General features: G+C 38.8%; 1 protein-coding gene across 3 annotated transcripts in view; it reads right to left on the bottom strand.

Annotated features, from left to right (window-relative positions):
• Window positions 1–3,301: 3,301 nt before the first annotated feature.
• The window catches only part of SPHKAP (SPHK1 interactor, AKAP domain containing), a 185,953-nt gene continuing 161,728 nt past the window's right edge, over window positions 3,302–27,526 (bottom strand). For 2 of the 3 annotated variants that reach the window (XM_008259275.5, XM_008259274.5), the window contains 5 exons: window positions 22,050–22,235; window positions 20,129–20,215; window positions 17,276–17,328; window positions 17,002–17,186; window positions 3,302–5,215 (listed from right to left, as the gene is read on the bottom strand). In XM_008259275.5, coding sequence (XP_008257497.2) covers window positions 5,054–5,215; window positions 17,002–17,186; window positions 17,276–17,328; window positions 20,129–20,215; window positions 22,050–22,235 — 673 coding nt within the window. In that variant the 3' untranslated portion in view covers window positions 3,302–5,053. The remainder of the gene's footprint in view (window positions 5,216–17,001; window positions 17,187–17,275; window positions 17,329–20,128; window positions 20,216–22,049; window positions 22,236–27,526) is intronic. The other variant, XM_008259276.5, reaches the window with a different exon arrangement.

The raw sequence follows: 27,526 nt of genomic DNA, 5'->3' as shown, positions 1-27,526 counted from the left end.
ATTGGTTCACTCCCTAGATGGCGGCAAAGGCTGGAGCTGCACCCATCTGAAGCCAGGAGCCAGGAACTTCTTCCAGATCTCCCATGCAGGTGCAGGGGCCCAAAGACTTGGGCCATCTTCCACTGCTTTCCCATGTTATAGCAGAGAGCTGGATTGGAAGTGGAGCAGGCAGGACTTGAGCTAGCGCCCATATAGTGCTCATATGGTAAAGTACTGCAGGCCACAGCTTTACCCTCTAAGCTACAGCACCAGCCCCTACAGCTATATTTTCCTTTGTTTCACCGACAGTTCTCAAATTTTTCTTCAGCCAGGGATATTCAAAATTTGATTTTTCTGCATTTTGCCTCAGCACATTTATGAGACAGAGAAACAAGGTGCTCTATAATAAGAAGCTTCTTGTGAACCTTACTTTCCTAAGACACCAAAATCCATGTACTTGCTTTGCTTCCCACTTTGGTCTTATCTTGAGTCTCTGCTATTCCACAAAGGAATTTATAAAATGACAGCTGGAAATGGCCTAGCAGGTCATTCTGTTCATGCACTGGATTTGTTTTATTTTTAAAGAAGTTTCTGAAATATTTCCTAATATGCCAAAGGGTCCACACAGCCAAGGCTGTAAGTTATTAGTTTTCTTACTATATCTTTGCACTCAAATTTAAAAATAATATCCTACTATCAAATGTAAAGGAAGAAGGAAATAACTGATCTAATTTACTGAGGTTTTTGTTGACATTTTCTTGGTTTTCATAAAACATCAGCAAGTGGTCTACTGTCCTTATTACTAAAAATAATATTAGGTTTAAAATAATTGTGCTGTTGCTTGAAATAGTAGATGAGAATACCCTTCACAAATGATGCACTGGCATGCAGAAGAATCTAGGGCACTTAAAACTACAGACCATCTTGGTTTCACCCACCTTCATCCTAGTTCAAACAATTAAGGATTCATTCTGCTATGTTCTGTGGGAAGAGAAATTGTTGGTCTTACTTTATCTGTGTTGCATGCTATTATTTGTGACATGAGGTGACAGAGATATATTGTGTCTACATTGAGATTTGGTCCAGATAGTCATCCTAAGGACAACACAAATTGCCTTAAAATAATCAATGCACTTGAATTTTGTGTGCTTAATATGTCACAGGAGAATTGATAGTTCTTGCCACATCCTGGGCCAGGAACAGGAAGAGTATAGTAATACAAGGGATAGAATTAGACACTTCAGTGAAAATTTTTCAAAGGACAGGTTTATAAATGTTGATGAACATTTAGTGAGATTCCTCCAAAGAACAGAAGAGTGGCTTCCCCTCCTCATTCGCAGGAAAGAGCTGTGAATGTTGAGAAGAATATGAGATAGGGAACAGCAGAATTTTAAAGAGGGTCATTTTTGAAGGGAATATTTAGGAATAATGCTAAGGGCCCAAGAATCTTTGCAACAATGAAAATGGATCAACATTTCGTTTGTTTGTTCACAAAGAAATTTTGCTACTAGGGAGGGAGGCACAGATGATTTAGTTTCCCTGTGCAAACTTTCTGTACCCAACTGGCCTTCAAGTCCTACAGATAAAGCACTGGATATCACTGAAATTCATCCCAATTCCACTAAAATCTTGATTCTTTGGTGGAATTTAAAATATGCTAGATCAAATTTTATTATGCAAATAAAATACAAAAAGAAATATAGAAAGTTACATTAGTTTGAATCTAGCCTTATATATGGGTGTGTGGGTGTATTGTAGATTGTAGTCTCTGATAACAAACTAAGATAAATTTCAAAATAGAAGTGTTTCTAAAATTAATGGTTGAACATTATCAGAAATAAACAAAGAGCTCAGTTTTCCCAAGGTATATTGATTTTCTAGTTCAATTCAATGGAGAAGACATTGTGCTAGGGAGTGTAGCAGAGTCCATAGATGAGTAACATGTGCTTCCAACTTAGAGGCACTTACCATCGGTGATAGAGACAAAGGTTTTCAGCTCACCATGCTAAAAGGCTAGTGTTGATAAGTGATTGTGCAGCAAAGAGTTAACTCTGGAGGTATGGGTAGCTCCAACCACGCACATTCAGCAGACACATATTTTGAATACTGGCTCTTGTCTGGCTGCTTGTAGAACCTAAGCCAAGTCCTTGAAATGTTCTGTTTGATGACAATGTTTTGTATACTTGAGGCCTAGGGGTATGTTGCCATAATCTGACAAAATTACTCATGTTGATGAAGTAATATGTCCTGAAGACCCATTTTGCATTTGGAAGGAGGCTGGAGTAAGCAAGTGAGTTCAGAGACATTGGGTTCTGTTTGCCTACAAGTCCGACCAGGCTTGAATGAGCTTTCTTGTGGATAACATTTTGCTGGTGTTGTTACATACCATTGCTGGAGAATTAAGTGCTTCCTGTGCAACTCTACTGGGAGAGGATCCCTACAAGCTTAAACTAATTTCTCTTGAACCTTGCCCTATTTGCTTTACTAATTGTAATCCACCTCTTTTCTGCAGTAAATCATAATTGAATATTCAGTTTCTGAGTCCTATTAGAATACTTTTGGCATATCATTGAGACTGGAGTTGACCTTGGGGACCTCAGACCCACAGTGTAATTTTTTTTTAGTGATAAATAAATGCCAAATGATTCTCAATTCTTTATTTTCATACTTTCTGAATTTGTTACCTGAATTCAAAGAGCATTGATGTATTTATTACCTTTAGCCCTGATGAGCTAACATGAGTCTTGCTCAGTGTATCTCCAGGCCTATAGACTTCTTGTTGGTCTTGTATTCTCCTAAACTTATTGTAAAGCTGATGCCCCATAGGCCTTGGGTAGGAGGGTGCTTGTTTCAAGCTCCTACTAGAATTTCCTAGAAAGGAGGCTCCTCCTCCTTTACTAACACCTCATAGAGCCTCAGACCATGCCCCATCAAGGCAATGTCTATTCCAGTGAGATCCCTTTCTACCCTCTGCCCTCAAGGAAACATTTGTCAATATCAGGAGACAATTGTTAAAACTGGGGGAGGCAGTTACTGGCATCTAATAGGCAGAGGCCAAAGATACAGCTCAACATCCTACCTTCCACAAGAAAGCCCTTCACAATAAAGAACTATCAGGTTTCAAGCATAAACACTGCAAAGGTCAAGAAACAGTGATTTAGATGAATACTCTAGTGTAACAAATTTAATCAAAGAATATTTACTTATTAAAAAACTGAAAATAAGATAGAAAAACTTGTGAAAAAATGTATCTTCATTTAATCATACTGGGATGTTTTAAATGAGGTTCTTAAAACTCTTGGAGAAAAAAGTGATAAAAAAATTTGGCAACAGAAATTTATTGATTAGTTTTCAATGTTAGGTACAACATATATAACTTCATCACATGATTACAATTCAATATTTGTGCTTTGTAGGGTAAGTAAACATTTATTCAAGCACAAGAAAATTCTACACATAATATTCTTGAATTTTTTAAAAAATAAATATATCATTTCCATTTAGTAGCACAAAGAAGCACACTTCAGTTTGATATAATGGGTATATTTTAAAATTTGACATTGGTTAATGTGTCAAATTAAACATATAGCCTGAATTTGAATTATGTGTATATCAAATACCCAATGTACTGGGAATGGTTCCTGGGGTATGTGGGTGGAGAGGGATGTGTGGCTTACAATGAAACTTTCTTGGTTTTTCACGAGATGGGATAATAGATCAGTTGGCCAGTACTGGTGACATTGGGCTTTGTTCACATATAAATTACTTTGAAGTCTTTAGAATCTTTAGAATAAAAGTATAGCATTTCAGAAAATATTTTACAAACACCTGTTTGATGAAGAAAATAAAAGTTAATGTAGCTCACTTAGTTGGAAGAAAAGAAAACTTATTAGGGAAATATTAGATACCTCTGTTTTTCAAAAGAAAGTGTGCATTATGAAAATACTTAAAATATGATAAGGTATTCTCTTTCCTAAACTTAATGCAAATATATTTGAACCAGGAAAAATGTATCATCCTTACTGATTGTGTTAAATGCAGGCTAGTACTCTGTGTACATCATTTTGAATGTCCTTGAAGTAGCATGTCTGCTATATGTGGGTATGAAGGTCATAATCAGAGTAAAAATCAACCACAAAAGCTCAGTGTACATATATGAGTTTAGACCACAATCTCTTCATATTTTATAAACCTCTATGATGACTTGATATATTACTTAAAATAATAATCTCTCCATACTTTATAATAAAAATAAAATAAAAGTTTATATTTTGTATAATTCAATATTCAAGCAGAGTTTATCTCAAAACACTTCTTAGTAAGGAAGTTTTCTCTAAAGTTCAGATTTCTGTAATTATGTGCCCAAGTAATATAGTGATGGAAACAAAGAAATCTTCAGGATTCCCCTCCCTCAGTTGAACACCAATAGCTTTCTGATTAATTAGAAACCCATATATTGTTGGGGAAAATGGGGCATTTATTTGTGGTTCACAGTAAGTAAATGAAATCAACCTCAGTAGAGAACATTGATACACTTTTGCATTTCAACAATAGTCACCGATATTATTTTGAAAGTGGGAATCTTTTCTATAAAGGTTTAGAAATTTTTATTTATATCTTAAATGCTTGGCTGGGCTGGAAACTTACTTTTTCCTTCATGTGCTCAGAAAAGTAAAATAAATGTTATAGCATAGTTTATAAAATTATTTTGAGCAATGATTTTGTTTCCAGTTGATTCACATAATTAGAGATATTACACACCATTTTACATTATCAAACATATGTGCATCTAGTTTTTCCTGGAGTTAGGACCTAATTAAATATTTTCTGATTTGGGCCCAATTCAAGTTTCTCCTTTTCCAGCCATTCAAATGCAAGCTCTTTTGAATTCACCCACAGATTGTATTGATTCGTACAGACCTACATTTGTCTTTTGCTCAGATTGAGTCTGTGTGCAGTGGACTTGAGCAGCAGATTTTTAAAGCTCTGCCAATGTGATATGATGTTTTGAGAAAGTTTAGAGCATTCAGAGCAAACCATAATAATCTAAGTTGAGACACAGTAGAGGAAGGCTCTAACGGGAAAAGCTGCTTGATCCCAGTTCTAACAGCCAGTCGAAGAGACTTGGGGCTCCATCCCTCTGCTCCTCGTGCATTTTGCAGTACTGGACCACTGCGTGAAAGATATCCCCCACTTTCCAGGACTTCTGATGAACCAGCCGCACGACATCTAGGAACTGAAATAAAACAGAGTTAGGGTGCATGTGTCAGAGGGTCTGCAAAACCGTTTCATTTGACCACTCTTCCTAAGCTAATGACTCACTTCTGAATCATGTCAGGGGACTGTTTTCTAGGATAGTCTGTTTCCTCTTCAGAATTTTTAGATCAATAGAAAAATCCCTTCAACTAAATTGGGATTTTCCTCCCAGCAGTTGCTATTTATTGATAAGAGGGGAGTAAATGGAATCAGGTTCACTGATCAAGGAGTCAATCTACTCAATATTTAGAGTCTCCTCAGGTCTGTTTTTCTCTGGGTGGGCCTTTCAGTAACAGAACTGTACATCTGTCTTCCAATTCCTCTGCCTACAGAACAAAGATTCTCATTGGATTTGTATATTCAGGCAAAATAATTCTGGTGCTGAATATTCAGATAGGGCCATCTACTCCTTCCCCATTCCAGCTTGAAGAGCAGCCCTTCACCCTGGGTGCTAAGCTAAAGCCTCAAGAGAGGATGGCTTTGCAGAGCAACAGGAAAAGCAAAGAGCAAACATGGAAAAGAGGGAGGAAATGTCTGGACTAGTCAACTGATTTTTAGCATCAGCTTCAATTGGCCACGCCCCAGACGGTAAACTCTGAATTGTGGGCTTGAGGAGATAAAAGATGGGGAAATTATTGCAGGTTCTTTTCCCCATGAAAAATACAGGTGTGATAAAATACAGGGTGAAGACCTCCCAAACTACTTGGCCACTTTTTGAGGAAAGTAACAAGTAGCATGACCAGAAATTGTAGGAAGTACTTAACTATATGTAACTTCACTCACTTCTGTCATCATGGGAAGTAAGCATTTACAGGTGAAATAATGGTGGGTTTGAGAGGTGAAAAGTTGGCCATAGGATTATGGTCTTTAACATGTCAGTCCAATGTTCTTTTTACTACAACCTCCTTCTGTATGTTGGTGGCAGGAGAATACAGAGCTGATATCTATTTGGAGGGTTAGGCGAAAGAATGATTACCTGGTACATTTTATGAGAAGGAAAGTCATATTTGTTGGAAAGATGAGAATTGTGATTCAGTTTCTAGCCCTTCAATGGTTCCTTTTAGGTTTTTGGGGGAGTCATTTTATTTATTTGGAAGTGTGTGTGTGTGTGTGTGTGAGAGAGAGAGAGAGAGACAGAGAGACAGAGAGACAGAGAGATACAGATGTGGGCAGCCTCAGGCAGGCACCCCTCTTGTTTACACTTAAACATCTGGATGGAGACATCCTGGCACAGACAAAAGGCTAAGGAGATTCCAGGAAGAGGCAGGAAGAACCCTATCTCAGGGCTAAACTTCTTACAAGAGATGATGTAGATAATCAGTCACACCTGAAACTTGCATTTATCACATAGGTGTTTTACTATACCCTGTAATCAATGATTGATAACATTTTACGATCTGTTAAGTGGAAGAACCTTGTGGGGAACTCTTTGTAACCCCAAAAGTCTTTTAGATATGTAAATCTTTTGTGTGCCTTCTTGTATACAACTGGTCATGTTTAAATACTACTGGACTTGTTGAATAAATGAGCCTTGAGCAGTATTTGTCTTGGCTCCATTCTTTGCGTCCTTGTCCCCACATTCCCACTCTCTGTTTCAGAAAACCCGGTTCTTTGTTCTGCAGGCTGGCACATACAGAGATCTTCTACCCACTGGTTCACCTTCCAAATACCCACAAAATCCCAGGATAACCCAAACAAAAGCCAGGAAACCAGAGCTCAATGTGGTCTCCCACATTGGTGGCAAGGTAAGGGTTCCAGTACTTGAGCCATCCCCTACTGTCTTGAATAGTGTGCATTATCAGGAAGTTAGAATTAGGAGTTGAGTCAGGGCTCAAACCTACGCATTCTGATATAGGATGTGGGTATACCAAGCAGTGCCTAGTTACCCCAAATTCTCACTCCTTTTAGGATTGTCTTATTTACCTTTTTCTGTGTTTACTCAGAGATTAGAAACCAATCAGAAACTGGAACGTTAATTATATCCAGCTTCAGTTTGCTACTTTATTTCAATTACTTAAAAGTTGTCTCATAGAGAGCCCCTATTATATTACATTTTTTTTCTCTCAGCAGTGATGACAATAACTATTGGCTTTATTGGTGCTTTATTATCCTTGCTTGTCTTATACTGTCTTAATCAAAATAAAACTATTTTCTAGGCAAGAAAATGAAAGTTAACTTTTGATATCTTGAATCATAAACATTGTATTAAAAAGTTTCAGGATGTTGTGAAAACAGAGACAGATGGGAGGCAGATGGCCACTATATTATAGATAGAAATCTTTCAGGGGAAGGACAACATCTTAGCTACCTTCTTATAAATTGTGACTGCACTTGGAGGTGTTTAATGAATACTTGCTGAAAAGACAGAAGGAATGGATGACCAAATTTGCATCAAACATATTCAAACTTCTCGTGAATGGAATGGGAGAGGGAGCAGGAGTTGGGAGGGTTGCGGGTGGGAGGGAAGTTATGGGGGAGAAAAAGCCATTGTAATCCATAAGCTGTACTCTGGAAATTTATATTTGCTAAATAAAAGTTAAAAAAAAAAACTTCTCAAGAAGACTATGTGAAATATAGATGCAGGTGGGCAGTTGGAGCAATGTTTAAGTCACTACTTGGGACACTAGCATTCTCTATCTGAGTGACTGGTTCAAGTTCCAGCCCCTCTGATTATCATGCAGCTTCCTGTTAATGCACCTGGGAGGCAGTGAATGATGACTCAAGTACTTGCATCCCATCACGATGTGGGAGACCTAACTGACATTCCTGGTTGTTCCAGGCTTTGGTCTGGTCTAACCCTGCAATTGCAGAGATTTTTGGAGTGAACTGGTAGATGGAAGATTACTCTGTCTGTCTTTCTCTATCTCCTGCCTTTCAAATAAAATAAAAATAAGTAATAAAACTAAAAAGAAAGATGGACATCTAGTGTTTTTTGAGTGTGATCCTCTGATAAGCATTCTTGAATTTTAGACAATATATTTCAAATCTGTCATTTTAAAATGAACACACATATATTGGGACTGCTTGCTCAATAGTTTTCTACTGAGAGGATGCCCTACAACCATAGCAGGAAGTCATAGATCCAGGAATAGGCAGCACAGAGCTTGGGATGGGAAAATGGTAGTGGACAAGGAACAAAGTAAAAGCTTTCTATGAGGTCTGACTCTTACCACATGGTGACTGAGATTGGGCATGTACACCGTGGACATGAGATACCTCTCTCTCTCTCTCTCTGTTATTTATTTTATTTTATTTTTTCTGCTTACTGCAGTAGGAGTGGAGGGTCACCTCCTTCAATTCCATTAATCTTAATGTTAGAAGTTCAGTGAAACTATTCATTGCTTGGAAGCCTTCACCACCCCGCCTAGTTGACATTTTAGGAAATCAGTTAAAACTGTTTTGCTCATTAAGTAAATAGTCTCAAGAAGGATGATACTCCAGACAGTTATCAGCAATTTCTCATAATATTATGTAATACATACGTATATGTGTTATAGTACAAATACAAATACAAATGAGCTGTTACTTATTCTCAGTGTATAGGGAAGCTTCAAGTCATATTTTTGATTAAAGCGGTGAAAACGATAAGTTTTAGAATAGTGATCCCTAAAGAGGTTAAGGTGGAGAGGCTAAGACGTCCTGGCATGATTCAATCAATCAATTCTTTTTCCAGCTGTTAATGGACATCCAGGAAGTAGATGTTCCTGGTAGAGAAGGCTTGCACATCAAGTTCCTGTGGTCTCATTGATAGAGCCTCGTGGGTCACTGAGGGGTCACCAATGACCTTTGACCCAAGTCATCCCCTGAGGTTGCCTCCTGTCCCTTAACATGTCTTAGAAAGTTGAATCTATGTGAAGTACTTAAAAATATAAAATTAGTCTTAGCTCCTTTTGTTTACTTCACATAAACCCTGGCTCACTGGGCCACCACCTTACCAACTTTTACCTCTGAGTCATTGCCTGGGAGAGGAAGAATCAAAGCTCTAAGGTCAGTGTCAGTCTTTGATAAGCCCTTCCCGGAAAACTCACAGCCTTATACCTCACTGGAAGCCCAATACCACTTCTTTGCATTTATTTGGGGCCTGATGACCATGACCACAGGCTGCTGCTACTGAACTCAAAGCTGTCAAAAGGCCCCACCTGCTGGGCCACTCTGACAGTATTTGTTGAATGGCCATGGGCTACAATCTATCCCCTGATTTCTAAGTCCATGTTGGCCTCCCAATAAAGCAAGTTTTGAAAATGATCTGGCTCCTCTCTATATAGCATGTTCTGAGGTTGTGATGACTTAATCTCTGACAGGGAGACCTTGAAACATCTGTGGAGCTGAGGAGCAGGAGGTCTCCTGCCTTCTTTTCATTCTTCATTTAAAAAATGTTTAGATGAATATGAAACTAGATTGTAAAGAAGCTAGCAAAGTATATTGCCAGCTTATTTCTGTAGGCCTTATAAAATCATATTCCATTGAGGGTCTGACCCTTAAGTTTCATCATGCCTGTTCACACTACTGCCTTGGTATCTTCATAATCAGCTTTATCACATCAAGGATCTGGGGTTTTCTTTCTACTGCACTGAAAAATGAAACAAATTTAAAGTTCATTTTTTTCATTTAACAATCAATAATAACTAGGATTCCTTCCTATAGATCACAGTTATCATTTCTTTGGGCAAATATTTTGTCTTAGGAAATAAGAAGAATTTATCTTCTAAAATGGTTTTAAGTCAGTAAACTCTTTTAAGGAAAAGCATCCCATGACAGATGATTTTTATATTCTCGGGTACATTTAATAAATTAATAGTTTATGAAATTGTATGGCAGACTCTATGGGAGTTATTGCAAGCTGTGCAATTTTTTGAGAACATTCAACTTTGATTGCTGAAAGCTCCAAGGCAGAATTAGATTTCATTATGTAGAATTGAGGTGGTCCCTATATTGCTCCTGGCAATTATAGTCTCCCAGGTGTAATTTTGTCTGCTTTCTGTAATCCCAGATACATTTAAAAAACCCTGATGCCTGGATCTTATCCCTCCCCAGAGGAGATTCTGAACTAACTGATCAAAACCCGTGAACTAATTGGGGTCTGTATAAATTTCCCAGGTAACTCTAAAAACTAATTATGGTTGAGAATCTTGACTAAAGGATTGTGTTGAAAACAAATTCCATGTTTAAAATGAAAAGTTTAAGTTTAAAATGAAGAGTTCTTCTTTCCTTTGAGATGTATTTTTATAGAATTTATACTTTAACTGTAATTCTTTTTAAAAAAATTTAACAGTCAATATTATCAACATCTCTCCCATTCTTTTCCCACCACTTTGCTTGTGGAATGGGTTAAGAACTTGGGAATAAGGCTGCTTTTCTTCTGACTTCCTATTTTTTAAGTGATAAGCGTCTGTTTCCCTTCTCAGCATACTACTTTTCATTGCTCACTCTAAGTAAACAAAGTAATTCACAATGTCAGTTTAAAGATGAAAAAAGCACAGGATTTACTGGGAGACCTGTTATCAGGCTGTTCTAGTTTAAAGACACTCAAGGAATTTAAACAGAAGAATAAGAGATGAAGAGTAGTGATTTTTGGGTCTCAAAACCATCACAATCAACTTTGTGAACTTTGTGGTTGACTTTTTCTTTTTGAAAACAACTGAGCTCCTTAATTTTTGTTTATTTTGAAGTGACTAGGTAAATTTAACTGATTTCAAGGTCTTTGTTAATTAAATTAAACACTATTTTAGATGATCAAGTGTAAGGGTTTTGAGCCATTTTTATCCTGTTGTGTAGCATGTTTTAAGGCTATATCAAATTCTCCCACTCCTTCAGGATATTTCTTACGGAATAAGGTCTCAATGCACCAGGAAGGGAATATGAATTGTGAATAAAGTCCCAGGTGATTCTGTTTTGTGTGCATGTGTCTCATGGGCATAGTTTGACTAATGCAGTTTTCTGTGTCTTTCTTAAACTTGTTCAGGATAAGCTCCCAGCACATCTCATAGTTGCTGTTACTGACCCAAACCTCTCTTGGTTTATGTTCTCTTTTCTCTAGCTTCCTCTTGAACCAACATATAAAGTCAAGAGGTAGGGAAATTTTGTCTTTTTTCCTTGTATCTCCAGAGGTTGGTTTGTTGTTAATAAAAATATGGATTAGACATAAGCAAATGAAAAGTAAAGCTTGAAAATGAAGGAGCCATGTGTTAGAGGAATGACAATGCATTGGGCACTGCAAATATTTGGAATTTGTCCTTTGAGTTGATCCAAAACTGGAATTAATTGTAAGTTTTCTTTAAGTGCTTTCTAACTCCATGGCCAATTTCACAGGTAGGTGTGCAAAATATGAGCTGCTTCAAAATTTACTCATATTTTCTTCCCTGTTAGCCCATGCTCTAATTTCATAAGGCAGTGGGGAAAATGAGCAGGGAACAGCATAAAGAGGAGCACAATAGTTACATTAATTTGTCCAAAACCACTTCAAGATTCACATTAATAGGGACTCAGGGCATTCACCTATGAACGATGTTCAACAGAGTGACAATGGGCAGAAGGCCTTTTCTTAACAGAGACTTCTTAACTTTCCTTTTTATGGTTTTATTTAATGAATACAATTTTCATAGGTACAAGTTAGGAATATAGTGGTTTTCCCCCCATACTCTCCTTCCCACTACTACTCTCATCCTACCACCTACTCCCTCTCCCATCCCATTCTTCACTAAGATTAATTTTTAATTTACTTTATATACAGAAGACCAACTCTATACTAAGTAAAGATTTCAACAGTTTCTACACATACACATACACAACGTAGAAAGTACTGTTTGAGAACAAGTTTTGCAGTTAATTCTCATGATACAACTCATTAAGGGCAGAGGTCCTACATGGGGAGTAAGTGCACAGTAATTTCTCTTCTTAATTTAACAATTAACACTCTTATTTATGATGTAAGTAATCACCCAAGGCTCTTGCCATAAACTGCCAAGGCTATGGAAGACTTTTGTATCCACAAACTCTGTCAATATTTAGACAAGGCTATAAGCAAAGTGGAAGTTCTCTCCTCCCTTCAGAGAAAATTACATCCTTCTTTGATGGCCCCTTCTTTCCACTGGGGTCTCATTCACAGAGATTCCTCATGTAGGATATTTTTTGCAGCAGTGTCTTGGCTTTCCATGTCTGAATTGCTCTCATAGGCTTTTCAGCCACATCCAAATAGCTTTAAGGGCTGATTCTGAGGTCAGAGTGTTACTTAAAGCAATTGCCATTCTATGAGTCTGCTGTGTGGATTGCTTCCCATGTTGGACATTCCCTCCTTTTTAATTCTGTCTATTATTATTACCAGGCAGTTGATGCTATTTATATGGTCTCTTTAACACTTAATCCTATTTATACGTTTACTTCAACACTTAATATGATCACTTTAACAATTAAGATGACATTTTACAGCTTTACAGTTATAAACTTCCTCCTCCCTCTATTATTCTCCTTATTTTTTATTGAGATCTATTTTCAATTCACTTTATATATATATATATAAAACTCTGTTAAGTAGAGTTCAACATATAGTATGAAGAAGAGAAAAGAAAAAAAAGAAAATAAAAAATAATTAAATAAACAAAAAAACTGTTCCTCGACAGTCAAGATGAGGGCTGTTCAAATCATTGCTTCTCAAAGTGTCAATTTCACTTCTACAGCCTTATTTTAGGTGCGCTGTTAGTTCACAGATCAGGGAGAACATATAGTATTTTATAGTATTTGTCCCTTTGGGATTGGCTTATTTCACTAAGTATGAAGTTTTCTAGATTGGTCCTTTTTGTTGCAAATGACTGGATTTCATTTTTTTAAACTGATGTGTAGTATTCCATAGTGTACATATCCCATAATTTATTTATCCAGTCTTTGATTGATGGGCATTTAGGTTCATTCCATGTCTTACCTATTGTGAAATGAGCTGCAATAAACCTGGAGGTACAGGTAGCTCTTTTGTTTACCAACCTTAACTTTCTCAAAGCAAATCAGAAACCAGTGAGAGACTTGCTCTTGTGATAACACAGGCTCCATGGAAAACATTCTGTCTTCTACTCTACTTGAAAATGGCCACTTAACTAAGTATTTAAAAGCAATATTGATAATAGAAAGGGTGTCAGAATGTTGCTTAAGGGTTTTCTTTATGTAACCAGTTCAGTCACAGACAACAAATGATGGTGCCCATTTATGGAAAAGCTGCCATGTATGTAGAACCTTAATTGATTCTTAAAAAAGTTACAAGATTTAGTGTCTGGAATTATGTTATTTAAAATTAAATTTTAAATTAGCTGATGCTAATTGAATGAATAATGTAGCATCTATTGTTTTCTTGATAATCCTAGTGTAACATTTATTTAAAAAATAGTGAGCAAAGGCAGCTATTTTTTTAGAGTTGAAAATGGGTCAAGGATAGACAAATATCAAGTCAGAGCATGATGTATATAATTAAGGCATTATGGAAACACCCATTACTCTTGCACCAAATTGAGTTTTATAGATATATATTTACAAAAAAGTATTGCTTCTTCAAAAAGGTGGATTGTATAAAAATATATTCCATTAAGATACAATTTGAAAAGCAGCATGAAATAAGGGAATAGTTGGAGAGCAAATTGGAAACCAACCTGGTTTCATTTTCCCATGAACCTGGGAGTGTGCTCTGGAGAATATTCTTTTTCCTCAACTCATGACAGGGGGGCCTTTGACATTAGGGTACTGTGCTCTTTCATTCCATCTTTTGTACTGGAGTTGGGGGGAGGGCTGGGTGATAAGGTTGGAGTAGAGCTTATCAAATAGTGAACCTCACAGCTCTTTGCAAATAAAGGTATGACAAGTATAGCTGGTTACCCAGATCTGGTTGGGATGGAACAGTGGGCAAGTCCAGGCATGAAAAACAAGTGCTCAGCAGGCCCTTTCTTATCAGAGGGAGACATTCTGAGACCAACAGTGGCTGCCTGAAGCTAAGGAGAGTAATGGAGCATGAATTTTTTTCCTACACATGCATATCTAAGATAGACTTGATTTTCTCACTTACAAGGAGAATTTCATGGCTTCTTTTTAGAATATTTGTTTGCCATTATCACTACTTTTGTGCTTTGGGGGACATTATGAATTGAAAAAAGGGGTTACTTAAACACAAGCACTATAACATCATGACAGTGGGTCTGATAACTGTGATGGTTACTCAGCAGTTAACAAGTAGGAAACACACAGAGGCTTGAAACATGACCAAGGAGATGATTTATGTCCCAGGTGGGTCAGCGTGGAACATGCAGGATTTCACTGTGCTACTCAGAGAAACATGCAGTTTAAAACTTATGGAATGGTTACTTTTCATCAAGAATTTTGGACTGTGGTTGATGATAAGTAACTAAAAACAGAAAGTGAAACCATGAATGGAGGTACTACCGTACATTACTGCTTGGAGAGAGTTTGAAGTGGGAGAAGGCTTGAGAAATGAATGAATTCTGTCCCCTTCCTGGTTGTTCCAGTAACAAGTACCCTGCGCTGGTGATACAGAAATGATAAGCTGCTCTAACCCCCATGTGTAAGGGCAAGAAGTTAAAGGACATTTCCATTCAGGCTGCTAAACTTGGGCACTGAGAATTAAAGCACAATTGCACATTCAAAAGATTCAAAATTCTAACTCCAAGGTCATTTATCCTGAAAGAGATGCTTTTAAATAAAAGCAGGCAGTATTTTGTAGAGAAAACAGGTTCAGGGATGAGGCTATGCTATCATTACCTGAGAAATCTCTCAGGTGCCAGCTTCTCTGACTCCCAATTTTCTCATTAGTAAAAGAGACATAATGCACATTGTTCACTTCTCACAGACACAGTATAGGAGGTACATGGAGATACTAATGATAGCAAGACATAAAAACAGACCATGGTTTTGCAACAGTCAGGGTTTGAAAATATAACCCAAGGTTTTCAGCCTTAATATCTGGGGCCAAGGATAGGAAGACATATCATGTTTTTAATATACTGCCTTATATGGTCGAAGAGATTCTTCAGATAACTTGGTCAGAAGTTAATAAGAGAGATAATCAAGTGAGCCTAATCTAAGCAAGGAATGCTGGCTGGTGGAAGATGTCAGAGATTGACAGCATGGGAATAGGAGTGGCCAAGGAAGTGACAAGGAAGGTGAGCAGCCTCTACAAATTGAGTGTGGCTCTTAGCTGATAGGCGGTAGAGAAATGGGAACTTAGATGTACAACTCCAAGGAACTGGATTAAGGCAACCCAGATGAGCTTGCACACTTTTCTTCTTTGGGAGCTCTTCGTGATAGCACATCCAGTCTGCTTGACTTCTGGCTCCTAAGTCCTGAGCACAGGTCACAGATGAATTCACCTGGACTTCTGACTTAACTCGGTATTGTTTTAAGCTGATAAAATTGTAGCAGTTTGTTAAGAAGCAATAAAAGGAAATACAGCATTATTAACTTGAAATTAATTAAATTTTTGCTGAAGAAAAATATTTTTAGATTATGGAAAATTGAGCTTGAAGACATTTCCAGATAGACTCATGCTTTAATCTTAATAGCTGAGATCCTACTATAGTTGAAATTAGAGATATGGAATTAGAGTGGGAGATGTTATTAATTTTGAGGTTGGTAAAGGCTCTATTCCCCAGTTTTATGTTTCTGGTGCATGGGAAATGATATGAGAAAATTCTAATGCAAACATATCATAAGGAATTAAAATGCCTTCTCAAGTAGGGGTGGGCATTGTGGCACAGCAGGTTAAACAAACCACTTGTGACTTCTGTATTCATATCAGAGTGTCTGGGGTTGAGTCTCACCTCTGTTCTGATCCAGATTCCTGCTAATTCATTTGGAAGGCAGATGGTTCTTGCCACCCACGTAGGAGACCTGGATGGAGTTCCTGGCTTCTGGCTTTGGCCTGGCTCAGTCCCTACTATTGTGTGCATTTTGGTATGAATGAACCAGGAGATAGAAAATCTCTTTGTTTTTCCCTCTGTCTCTTCCTGTCTCTCTGTAACTCTAGAGCCTTCAAATAAATAAATAAACTTTAAAAGAATTCTAATGTTAAAAATTAATGACTTCTCAAGTAGACATCAAGCGTAACAGTCAAGAAAACCACATGCCAACCTGAGTGCCTGGATTTGATGCCTGACTCCAGCTTCCTCCTAATGCAGACCTTGGGAGGCAGCAGTGACGGCCAAAGCAATTGTTTCTCTGCTCTTCATGTGGGAAATTAGATGGCGTTCCCAGCTCCTGGCTTCAGCCTAACCAAACCCAGGCTGATGTGTGCAACTGGTGAGTGAACTAACAGATGGCAGCTCTTTCTCTCTCTGCCTCTCAAACAAAACAAACAGAAGAAATAACAAAAAATGCCTCCTTGACACTATACCGCAGCTTGTTTTAAGTGTCAGTGTGCCTCACTTCAGTTTCCATTATATATCAGCTCCTTTCCTCTTACTTTTATTTTAAATAATTGTTAGGAAGAGATTGGCCCCAACATAAGGAAACAGCAAAAATTAATGATTCTTTTGAGAAAGTTCCTATGGTCTCTATTTTCCACATTGTCACCAACTAGTTAAGAGAAACTGAAGGTCAAAGAAACAGTAATCATGATTATATTTATACAGGGGAAGGCAATTTTCAAAGTTTTAGCTATAATGTTGAGATCAGAGCAAGTCGAGATTGAACGCTTATGATTCCAACAGATTTAGTGAGTTTTCAGCATCAATATAAACACAGATTCATTGATTTCTACTCAAACATGGAATTCAGTACCTTTTCTATTCTGTTTTCCTGAGATTTCTTGAAGTAGATTGTGGGAATCCCAAGTTCGGAGGCAGCTATCCACTGCAGAGTGGCTCGCAGCTCGGCGTCAGGGCACTCGGGCTCCAGGTCAAAGTTGATCACCAGCAGGCTCCTCTGGTGGCTGGATGTTCCCACTGGTGGTCCAGTGTCACATTCTGAACACAGACACAACCACAGCCTTACTTTGCTTTCCCAAGGGAGATCCCAGTCAATTGTGTGTCAAAATCATGGGAATGTCGCTTACCCTTAATGTTTTCTGGCTGTTGTTTAGGAATCTCCTTTTCTTCTCCTGATTCACTTTGGGAAAAAAACAACAGTGTATGATTGGTAATGTTTAGGAAGAGTAAACTGTGAATGGAAGATGAGGTGATGGGTCCTATTGATTGAACAGCTTCCAAAGGTTATTTTAGGCTCACTGTTTTTGAACAATGGAATGCTGAGGAAGTGTCCATTTGGCTATTATATAGGATTACTAAGTCTGCCAAAAAATCACCATTAGCCAATAAGAAGGCCAGATAACCTGGATGCTTTTAATTGGGATGATTGGTGCATTAGCTCCAAGAAATGCACTTTCTCTTCTTTTCAATCTCCCTTCTATAAACGGTCACAACTTTGGACAGTCCAGGAGAGATTTTCTAGGTAACTAATTCTGACATGTAAGTTTATCTTTCTCCTGTATTTTACTTGTCCTTAAATGACCATAAGTTGTCAAGTTGTCATAGTGATTTTTTTAAACCATAGTAACAACATAAGCTTGATTTTAATCTAGGAAAATATCTGTCTACAGGTATATGATTCTTTGTTCTAAAATAAATGAAAAGCTAACAAACTGCAGAAGTTAAGTTGTGCAACAAAGTATTTCTGCTTATTTAAAATTTTCTTCTTTCTTTTTATAGTCTGGGGGTAGAGTTAGGAGTTCACAATTGATGTATTTCATTAGCTATGGTGATGTTTAATAGTGGAGATGTTTTCATATGGTGAATATTTATTACAAAGCTTTGTACTTTGTGGGATGACTCAGTAAATGCTTCCAAATGAGAGCATATGGCCCAATAGCTGAGAGGAAGTGACCATCCTGGAAAACCATGGTTGTCTTATATTTTAATACAATCTAGAAACTAGAGTAGAGGAGTTCTTTTTCTTTTTCTTTTTTGAGGAGTTACATTGGAATTTTGTTACATATTTCACACAACAAAAATACTGAATCCAAGAAACATTAGGTGCATATTTGTGACATTATTGAGAGAAGATACATGATTTTGCATTGACCTATTAATTCTGCTTATGTTGATGTATGCAGGCAGGAGTGGGAGGCAGGAGGAATGGGAAGAAATTAAACTATGATACTTTAGTGCAGGCAGTGGTGTTATAATTTGACTTGTGATGCTGTAAATGAAGACAAAGGAACAAATGCTTCAGATATATTCCATTACCCATAGGATCTGAGATCAGTTACCCAACCTGTCCTTGGTAAGGGGCTCTTTAAAATGTGCTTTTGATGATAGTCAGATTCTTGTAATTGCTAAGATCTGGCTGATAGATGCCACTGTACTCTTGATGTTAAGAGGCAGAGTCTAGTCATTCTCTCATGCATATCTGATTACACATAGAAACACCAGTTTCCCAGTGTCTAGATTTTCTGTTCCCCCTCTATTTGGGTGACATATGGGAAGAGGTACAGTCTCTGTTACTAGGGAGCTGCTGGATCCTGAGTATGATTTCTCTGAATTCAAGATTTCCCTGGGGTCACAGACTCATACTCTAGAGGCAGCTAAACCTGAGGCAGAAAAATAAATTTACTTCAGTGTGCTGTTAGTTTGCTCATTTTGTTTTTTGACTTCTTTAAAATATGTGTGTTCTCTTCTGTATTTTGACTCATGGCTGTGTGAACCAATAAAGAATGCTTGTAATCTTTAATCACTAAGGAATGCATTTGATTAAAAACTGAAATAATAAATATCTTAGTTCCAGATAGTGACTGAAGTAATAGCCCAGGGAGTAACTTTAGTTCTGTATTTTGCATCTTTCTCAAGTTGCAGAAATATTTAAATAATTAACCAATGTATAATGGTCAAAAATGGGTTTCAATTCACTTGATTTTCCAGAAGAATTACTATTTTAATGTGGTCTTGACCTCCTTTTGTCCTCCTTCTCTGTGTCACATTTTATGGAGCACATATTGTGTTTCTCTAAGTGCTTTCTTCTGTTGGACTTTTCCCACACCGTGAGGAGCACAATTATTAGTGGGAATGACACATCCCCACCGTGGTAATTGTTTTGTAGTAGACACATCGAGTAGTGCTAATCCAGGTTTCTACAAGTCAAGGAAAAACCATTCAAATTTGATTCTTTCGAAGCAAGTATAATCAATTGTGAAGACTACTGAACAGTCTTCTTTATTTGCCATAGTACAATTTCCATGAATTTTTGTTTCCATGTGTACAAGTAGGTAAAATCACAGACATTTCTGATAATACAGATAAGCTTTATCTGAAATGATTATTGCATTTGGAGCAGATTTGAAATCTGGAAAGCAGATGGTGGTTGGATGAGTTCTCCTCTGAGCCTGAATTTTTTTTTTTTTTATTTAAAAGCAACATGTATTTAAGTAAGAGACCACCTCCAGCCAGAGTGGCCTGGAGGTGGTTCCAGAAGAGGGAAAACCCAAAGGGGCTGAGTTCATTGAAGTTTTTTAAAGCACAATTCTGAAGAAAACAACGCAAAAAAAAAAAAAAGTCAATCAGTACAAGGTAGAGACAAACCCATCGTAAGACCTGATTTGTAATCTTATTTACCCTGTCTGGCTTGTTCATAATAAAACCAAAGAGCCATCAAAGGCTATGAAGCCTACCTTGTTTTACAGTAAACTGGGAACTCAAAAGGATGGAGTCCCCACTCCCTTGCTATTCACATAAGATGGGAAGCTCCCAAAGATTGGGCAGGGAGTAAGACTGAATTCTTACTCCAGTGAAAGGCAACCAGGGCAGTACAGACATGATGAAATCCGTGGCTGCACACAACCTGAGTGATCAACATGGATTGCCAAATGGAATTGGAGTGGTGGTCTTACAATCACTGCATCTCAGTGGCTACTTACTTAATCATGGCAGAAGCTGGCATGCTTTCCTGATAAATGTCCAGGTCCATAATGCCAAGACTGCTAGTGGCACTACTGTTGCCATTGCTGACAAAGCAAAAGTTTACATATTAATGCCCGTCTCTCCCATCTGGTCACACTGCCCACACTGATATTCCATTGTTGTGAAAGATTCTTCCTTTAATCCCCAGAAGAATTGTCTCTAGGATGTCTAAATTGGTATTTATTTCTGACCAAATAAGAGAAAAACACAGGCATAAGACAAACAGGCTAAAGCCAACAATAAAAAATAATAATTTATAATTTCTGAAGTGGTATCACACTTGGTGGAACACATCTAGGGGCTAAAAATCAGCATGGATCCTTTCCTTCTCATTCAAACTACAGTGAGGATATTTATATATCAGCAAGACGCTTCCTCCTGCTGAGTGCATCTGCAGAGATGAAAATACTTCTGAAAATGTTGGCTAGGGGAGAGACCAGAGTAATTATCTCCCTGTTTGTTGGATTTTAATGGAAATGAATGGGCTTCTGTTTTCCCTTTGTCATTCTGGGGGTTTTTCTCAGGGCCATTTCACAGGATTTTACAGAATGTATACATAGCTCATCACTTTCCAATCTTACTGCAGAATTTACAAAGTCTAGGAATGCTGAAGTTTTATCACTCCTTTGTCTTACAAACTTCAAGAAGGAGCAACATCTGATACCTTATATATCACAAAGAAGGAGGAACACATATCGCATTATTTTCATAGGTTGCACAATCAATACTTGGTCCAGTTACAAGATTGTAACTTATACATTGAAATATTGCAGAACTTAGCCAGGTTTTAGACTCTGCCTGTATTTGTGAGATGAAATGTATCCAATTTTACTGAACACTCAGAGTCTCCTTACACCTTCTCTATTTCCTAACTATGTCTCTTCCAAGTAAAGTTTTCAAAGGGTGAGTGCTTATGCCCTGGAATGGGACAGTCTTCCCTTAGGGATACCACGAGTACCAGCAAGACACCCCTACCCCTAATTTTAATTTCTTGTCCTAGGTTTCAGGTGGGGTTTTCATGAATATATTCACACATTGAACCCCCATGACTGTAGGAAATTAACCTTATGAGCTTTTGCTCTTAAGTTCAAAGATTCAAATTCTTTTTGTTTTCTGTCTCTATTTTGTCACATTTTCCATCAGATCTGGGGATTTTAGACCACATGTTTGGCATTGTGAAATGTTCCTAAGTCTACACAGACTGATTGCCAGAGATAAAACTTTCAAAGAGGCATAAATACACCCAGATGTTTCTGAATCGCATTTTCCAATGGACCTCCCTGGAAACTTTGTGGACTTGTTGATCAAGTATCAAATAAGACTGTGGGCAGAAACACTGAGATTCTCTTAGAGCCTGTATCTCACAGAGGAGTAGATTTTAATAGATTTTAGCTTTTCTCTCCAGATTGGCCCGAGTCCTTCCAGATCTGATTTCTCCTAAGCATTTCTCTAGCTTCTCCAGAGAGCAAGAGTGATAAAGAAGGGGACAAACCATTCTAAACAATACAGCATAGTGCAGAAACGCTTGCCACTTATCCAACTTGCTGTGTTGCATCTGGAACACAAATACACCAGCAAGAAAATACCAAGCAACACACCAGATGTCATTGCCGGACTCATTAAAATCGTCATGGTTATCCTCATCAAGGAGTGCACTAGCTGGGGTTTTCAGGGGGAGGGAATATTGCCATCTGTCAACCTGCATCAAGGTAATTTAGCCCATAACTCCATGTTAAGATACTTTTCAGCACAAATCATGACAGGCAGGAATCAGGACCCAATAGAATCTCTCCTTTCTGCATTGAATCATCAAAATGCATTTTTTTGGAATCTGGGTTGATACGGATTTTTCTAAGAAGTCAAATGAAGAGAAGGTACCTCATGGACCGTTCACTGAGCTGCAGAAAGCTACTAGTGTCGTCTGGGTTGTCTTCCTCATTGGCCAGCTGGGACCAGCTTCCAGTGCTCTCCTCACTGCTGCTGGGAGGGTTGGGGGCCTCATCAGGAGCTCTGGCTTCTGGTGAGATTTCAGCCTCTGGTCCATCTCTGGAGTCAAGACTGTTGCTGTAGATGGCAAGATGTTATTATCAAGAGAGGAAGTGCAAAGCTGAACTCTTTCTGGAGACCACGCTGGCTGCTGTGTTGAGTCTGGCTCTCTGCTGCAGTGAGTAGGATGTTGACAGATACGGGTGGGGTCTAGAATGACCCTTACAATTTTGCCTTTCCAGGATTGCTCCTTATCAGCTTTCCCATGTCTTCAATTCACTTTTTTTTCCTGAGTGTAAATTTTAAAACAAGTTGAAGCACCTTGGCCTATATACATAAGAATTATTGAAGGCCAATAGTGTTTAAAATGAAGATACAAAGGCATCCTCCCAAGAAGTTACGAATCAGGGGCTCTGGAGGAAGGCCCAGACATCTACATTTTAACCAACCACCCCTGGGGATTCTAATGCAAGTGTTACATGGACCACGATGATAGAAAAATACCCACCACAGTTCTGGTGCTTTACTAAATAAATCATTTTATATGCAAATGCATCACACATATTTGGCGGTTTCAGCTACCTTTTATGCCACCCCTGATTTGCATCAGCACCACCTTCTGGATTGGTGCATTTTTAGATCAAGTAGCTCTTCTGCAGACAAGACTGCCCTGGGTCCTGAAACCCCTCCTGCAGGATCCCTGGTCTGGATTTGAGAGCTCCTTTCAGTCTGCCCTTCAGCCTGTCCCATTGAGATCTCAAAATCAGGACATCTAAGAAAAATCCTTACTATCCTCCCATACTATTCTGTGTTTCTTATGTCTGTTCAGCTTTCTGAGACCCTGGGCTCAAAGTCTTGCAGTTTTCTGACTTCTTCTCCTTATCTTTATTTTCTTTTCTTTTTTTGACAGGCAGAGTGGACAGTGAGAGAGAGACAGAGAGAAAGGTCTTCCTTTTGCCGTTGGTTCACCCTCCAATGGCCGTCACGGCTGGTGCGCTGCTGCCAGCGCACCACGCTGATCCGAAGGCAGGAGCCAGGTGTTTTTCCTGGTCTCCCATGGGGTGCAGGGCCCAAGCATTTGGGCCATCCTCCACTGCACTCCTGGGCCACAGCAGAGAGCTGGCCTGGAAGAGGGGCAACCGGGACAGAATCCGGCGCCCTGACTGGGACTAGAACCTGGTGTGCCGGCTCTGCAAGGTGGAGGATTAGCCTAGTGAGCCGTGGCACCGGCCCTTATCTTTATTTTCAATTTCTCTGCCTTTTGTGTTCCATCTCCATCGTATCTCTCACATACTCATGCCTGTCTCTGTGCTCATGAAATTATGTTAATTTAGGTCTTTCCAAATTGTTAAAATTGTAGTCTTGGAAGGGACCCCATTGATTTTCTCTTCAGAATCCACTGAGGTGATATCATTAATCTAGAGCCTCAATAAATTTGGTACTAGACATTGAACCTCAAGTTTTAAGACTTTTGGATATTTCACCACAATTCCTTCCTTGAATTGTATTACCTCAGCCTCCTAACAGTTGCATCCCAACCATTCCTCCACTTTCAAAACCTCCCTCCCTCTGCTGCCAGTTCTAAAACACATCATCCATCACTCTTGTCAAGAACCTTCAGGAACTTCCTGAAGCCAACTCCTTCATGGCCTTCCCGTGCCTACAGCTTTTTCTGCCTCTGCCCTCTCACTACTGAGCTAACAAAGCTATCTGTTGATCCTCAAAGGAGCCAGATTCTTTCCTTCTGACCTTTGCTTAATTGTTTCCTTTGACCAAATGCTGGAGAACAGAGTGCTTTAGGTACTGTCTTCACCATCTAACTTCTATTGATTCCTGTTCCACTACTCCCACCTGTCCAACTAGGACAATGGTCCTTTATAGGAAAAATAATTTCTGGGGGCTGGTGTTGTAGTGTAGCAGATTAAGCTTGCATCCCATATGGATTCCGGTTTGAGTCCTGGCTGCTTTACTTCCAGTCCAGCTCCCTGATAAGGTGCTCTGGAAAGCAGCAGAAGATGGCCCAAGTCCTTGGGTTCCTACAGTCATGTGGGAGACTCAGATGAAACTCCTGGCTCCTGGCTCATGGCTCTAGCCCTCGCCATTGCAGCTATTTGTGGAGTGACCCAGGTCTCTCTCTCTCTCTCTCTCTCTCTCTCTCTCTGTCCCTCTCTCTCTCTCTGTAACTCTGACTTTCAAACAAACAACATAATTCTTAAAAAGAAAAAGAATTCCTACCTCAATGAATTTGGAAGAAATAAAAGTCATTTAGCTGCACTGTTTAATGTAAGGAATAGAGGGCAGATGGGTGCCTCCTCAAATGGGGCACCAAATGTAAGGGAAAAGGGGGTCTGGAACAGAGAGGAGACAGAGTATGAACTCGCAGCAGACCAGATTTATTCAGAGAAAAAAAACTTGCAGAGGTCGCCCAACTGCCAGAATGTACAAAGGCCGAAAGAACGCGTGGCAGAGGGCCCAGAGCCCAGCAGTCTGGGCCTTTTTATATCTTAGGAGGGGTAGGGGTGAGGGAGGGGGAGAGGGCAGCAGACAGAGGTGAATTCCTCCATAGGGGTCTTTCAACTGGCTGCTTCGGAGCCTGGGGAAGGATGTGGGGCTGGGGTATAAAGACAACAGGGTATGAGAGGGATGCATTCCGATATTATCTGTCTTTCAGGCAGTGAGCTGGAATGGCTGAGGCTTACCTCTCTGTTCCATCAGTTTAGTGCCTGGAATCAAAGTATCTAATAAGTGTTCATTATCATTCATTATTAGTAAATTATAGAAATCAGTAAGAATCACAGGTCTAGGGGTGAGATCGGCTTAGCAGGTTAGACAGCCACATCTTTGACTGGAGGACCTAGGTTTGATTCCTGGCTCTCACTCCTGACTCTAGGTTCTTGCTGATACAAACAGACCCTGGGAGAAGTAGTGATAGACTCAAGTAGTTCAATTCTTGCCACGCACTGGGACAAGTGAATTGAGGTCCAGTCTCCTGGGTTAGACCCTGGCTTAGCCATAGCCATTCGAGGCACTTGGAGAGTGATTCAGTGGATGAGAGCTCTGTCTATCTGTCTTTGTCTTTTTGACTGTTTGTCTCTCAAATAATAAAGTTTTAAAAAACCGTAAGTCCAGTAAGAATGTTTTTTGCTCTTTCTTTCTTACCACACATCAAGACCAGTCGAGACGCTCTCATCTCCCTGAAGCCTTCCTTAATCTCTCCAACTAGGGTAATCTCTTTCTCTTGAATGATTAAAATAATTCATGTTTTTCTTTCTTTTTGGTGGTACATAATGCTTCATTTATACACATACTAAATGTTACTAAACATTTTATGCATTTTGATATATTAGGCGAAAAGCAGTGGACAGATCATATACTCTTTAGATAAATAGACTATTGTTCATGTATCGAATATTTAAATTAGACCTACTCTTTCAATTTTGATAGCTTTGCATGCTAGGTCTGAAACAGAAATGTCTGAGATGTTGCACTATTTGCTAGTTAACAACATTCTAAATAACTTTAGTTTTAGCAACAATAGGTGAGGCAGTTTGGGGCATGTTCTGCTGCTAACAGTGGGTGAAATAGGTACTTACTAACAGGGACTTCCCACTCATTTGCCTGATATAGTTACACATGTACACACACACACACACACATACATACAGTGAGTATTCTAGGTTAGGAATCTGATTTAAATCTTCTGCAAAGAGGAGGTAGTCTCTACAACCCTGAAATATAAAAAGCGGCTACATGGATATGACTTTTGTATTATTTGGAAGTCTCTATATTGAGAATCAGTATTTAATGACTGTCTCATTTATTCCAGTGCTCTCTGCTGAGAAATTGTCTCACTGTCAGCTGAGAAACACTGTGAGTGGAGAAATGTGAACATGTTCAAGAATGCCGTCTCCTGACACTTCCTTCGGAATCATCAGAAACTAGCAGTACAGAGGAGAATACCAGCAAAAATCAGGATGTTTCTCAGCCGACAATGACACATACAGAACTTTGGTATTACGAATGCTGGAATGCATTTCTCTAGGTCCTTGCACACAGCTTGTTGAGAATATTGGTGGCTGACTGTGTCCACAGCTGGACAGGGAATTGCCTTGCCAAGTTTAAACCATTTAGGTGTTTAAATTTTAACTGAAAAGTGATCCCTGTTAAATATAAGAGTGGGAATAAGAGAGGGAGGAGATGTGCAATTTGGGACATGCTCTATCAGACTTGCCCCAAATGGTGGAGTTAGAAACGTGCCAGGGGATTCCAATACAATCCCATCAAGGTAGCATGTACCAATACCATCTCACTAGTCAAAGTGATCAACTTCAGTTCACAGTTGATCACACTGATAGGTCTAAGAGTCAAAGGGATCACACAAACAAGACTAGTGTCTGCTAATACTAACTGATAGAATCAAAAAGGGAAAGAACCATCCAACATGGGAAGCGGGATACACAGCAGACTCATACAATAGCAGATGTCCTAAATAGCACTCTGGCCTCAGAATCAGCCCTTAAGGCATTTGGATCTGGCTGAAGAGCCCATGAGAGTATTTTAGGCATGGCAAGCCTAGACACTCTGGGGAAAAAAAAGAAGACTTAAATGAAAGATCTCTGTGAGTGAGATCCCAGTGGAAAGAACGGGGCCATCAAAGAAGGAGGTACCTTTCTCTGAAGGGAGGAGAGAACTTCCACTTTGACTATGACCCTGTCAGAATAAGATCGAAGTTGGCGAACCCAAAAGGCTTCCATAGCCTTGGCAACTCATGACTAGAGCCTAGGGAGATTACTGACACCATAAACTAGAGTGTCAAATTGTTAAGTCAACAACAGGAGTCACTGTGTACTTACTTCTCATGTGGGATCTGTCCTTAATGTGTTGTCCAATGTGAAGTAATGCTATAACTAGTACTGAAACAATATTTTTACACTTTGTGTTTCTGTGTGGATGCAAACTGATGAAATTTTTACTTAATATATACTGAATTGATCTTCTGTATATAAAGAGAATTGAAAATGATTCTTGATGTGAATGGAATGGGAGAGGGAGCCGGAGATGGGAGGGGTGCGAGTGGGAGAGAAATTATGGGGGGGAAAGCCATTGTAATCCATAAACTGTACTTTGGAAATTTATATTTACTAAAAGAAAAGAAAAAAATATAAATAAGCCAATTGCTGGACACAAAGGAAAGGGCTCCAATACCATTTGTTTAGCTTGCTAAAAATAATTTTCTGGACTAATTCCTGTCCTGAATGGGATATTCTATTATTGCGAAAATTCATTCCAGGATATTTCTTGCTAAAGGGATTTATCTCAGTGATTGACATTGAACAACCAGGTTAAAAACTGAGGATGTCAGTGTATTT

The sequence above is a fragment of the Oryctolagus cuniculus genome, chromosome 3 (genome assembly GCF_051225735.1).
Source record: "Oryctolagus cuniculus isolate XC-2025 breed Fujian yellow rabbit chromosome 3, ASM5122573v1, whole genome shotgun sequence".
NCBI lineage: Eukaryota > Metazoa > Chordata > Mammalia > Lagomorpha > Leporidae > Oryctolagus > Oryctolagus cuniculus.
This window is presented reverse-complemented; position numbering and strand designations above follow the sequence as displayed.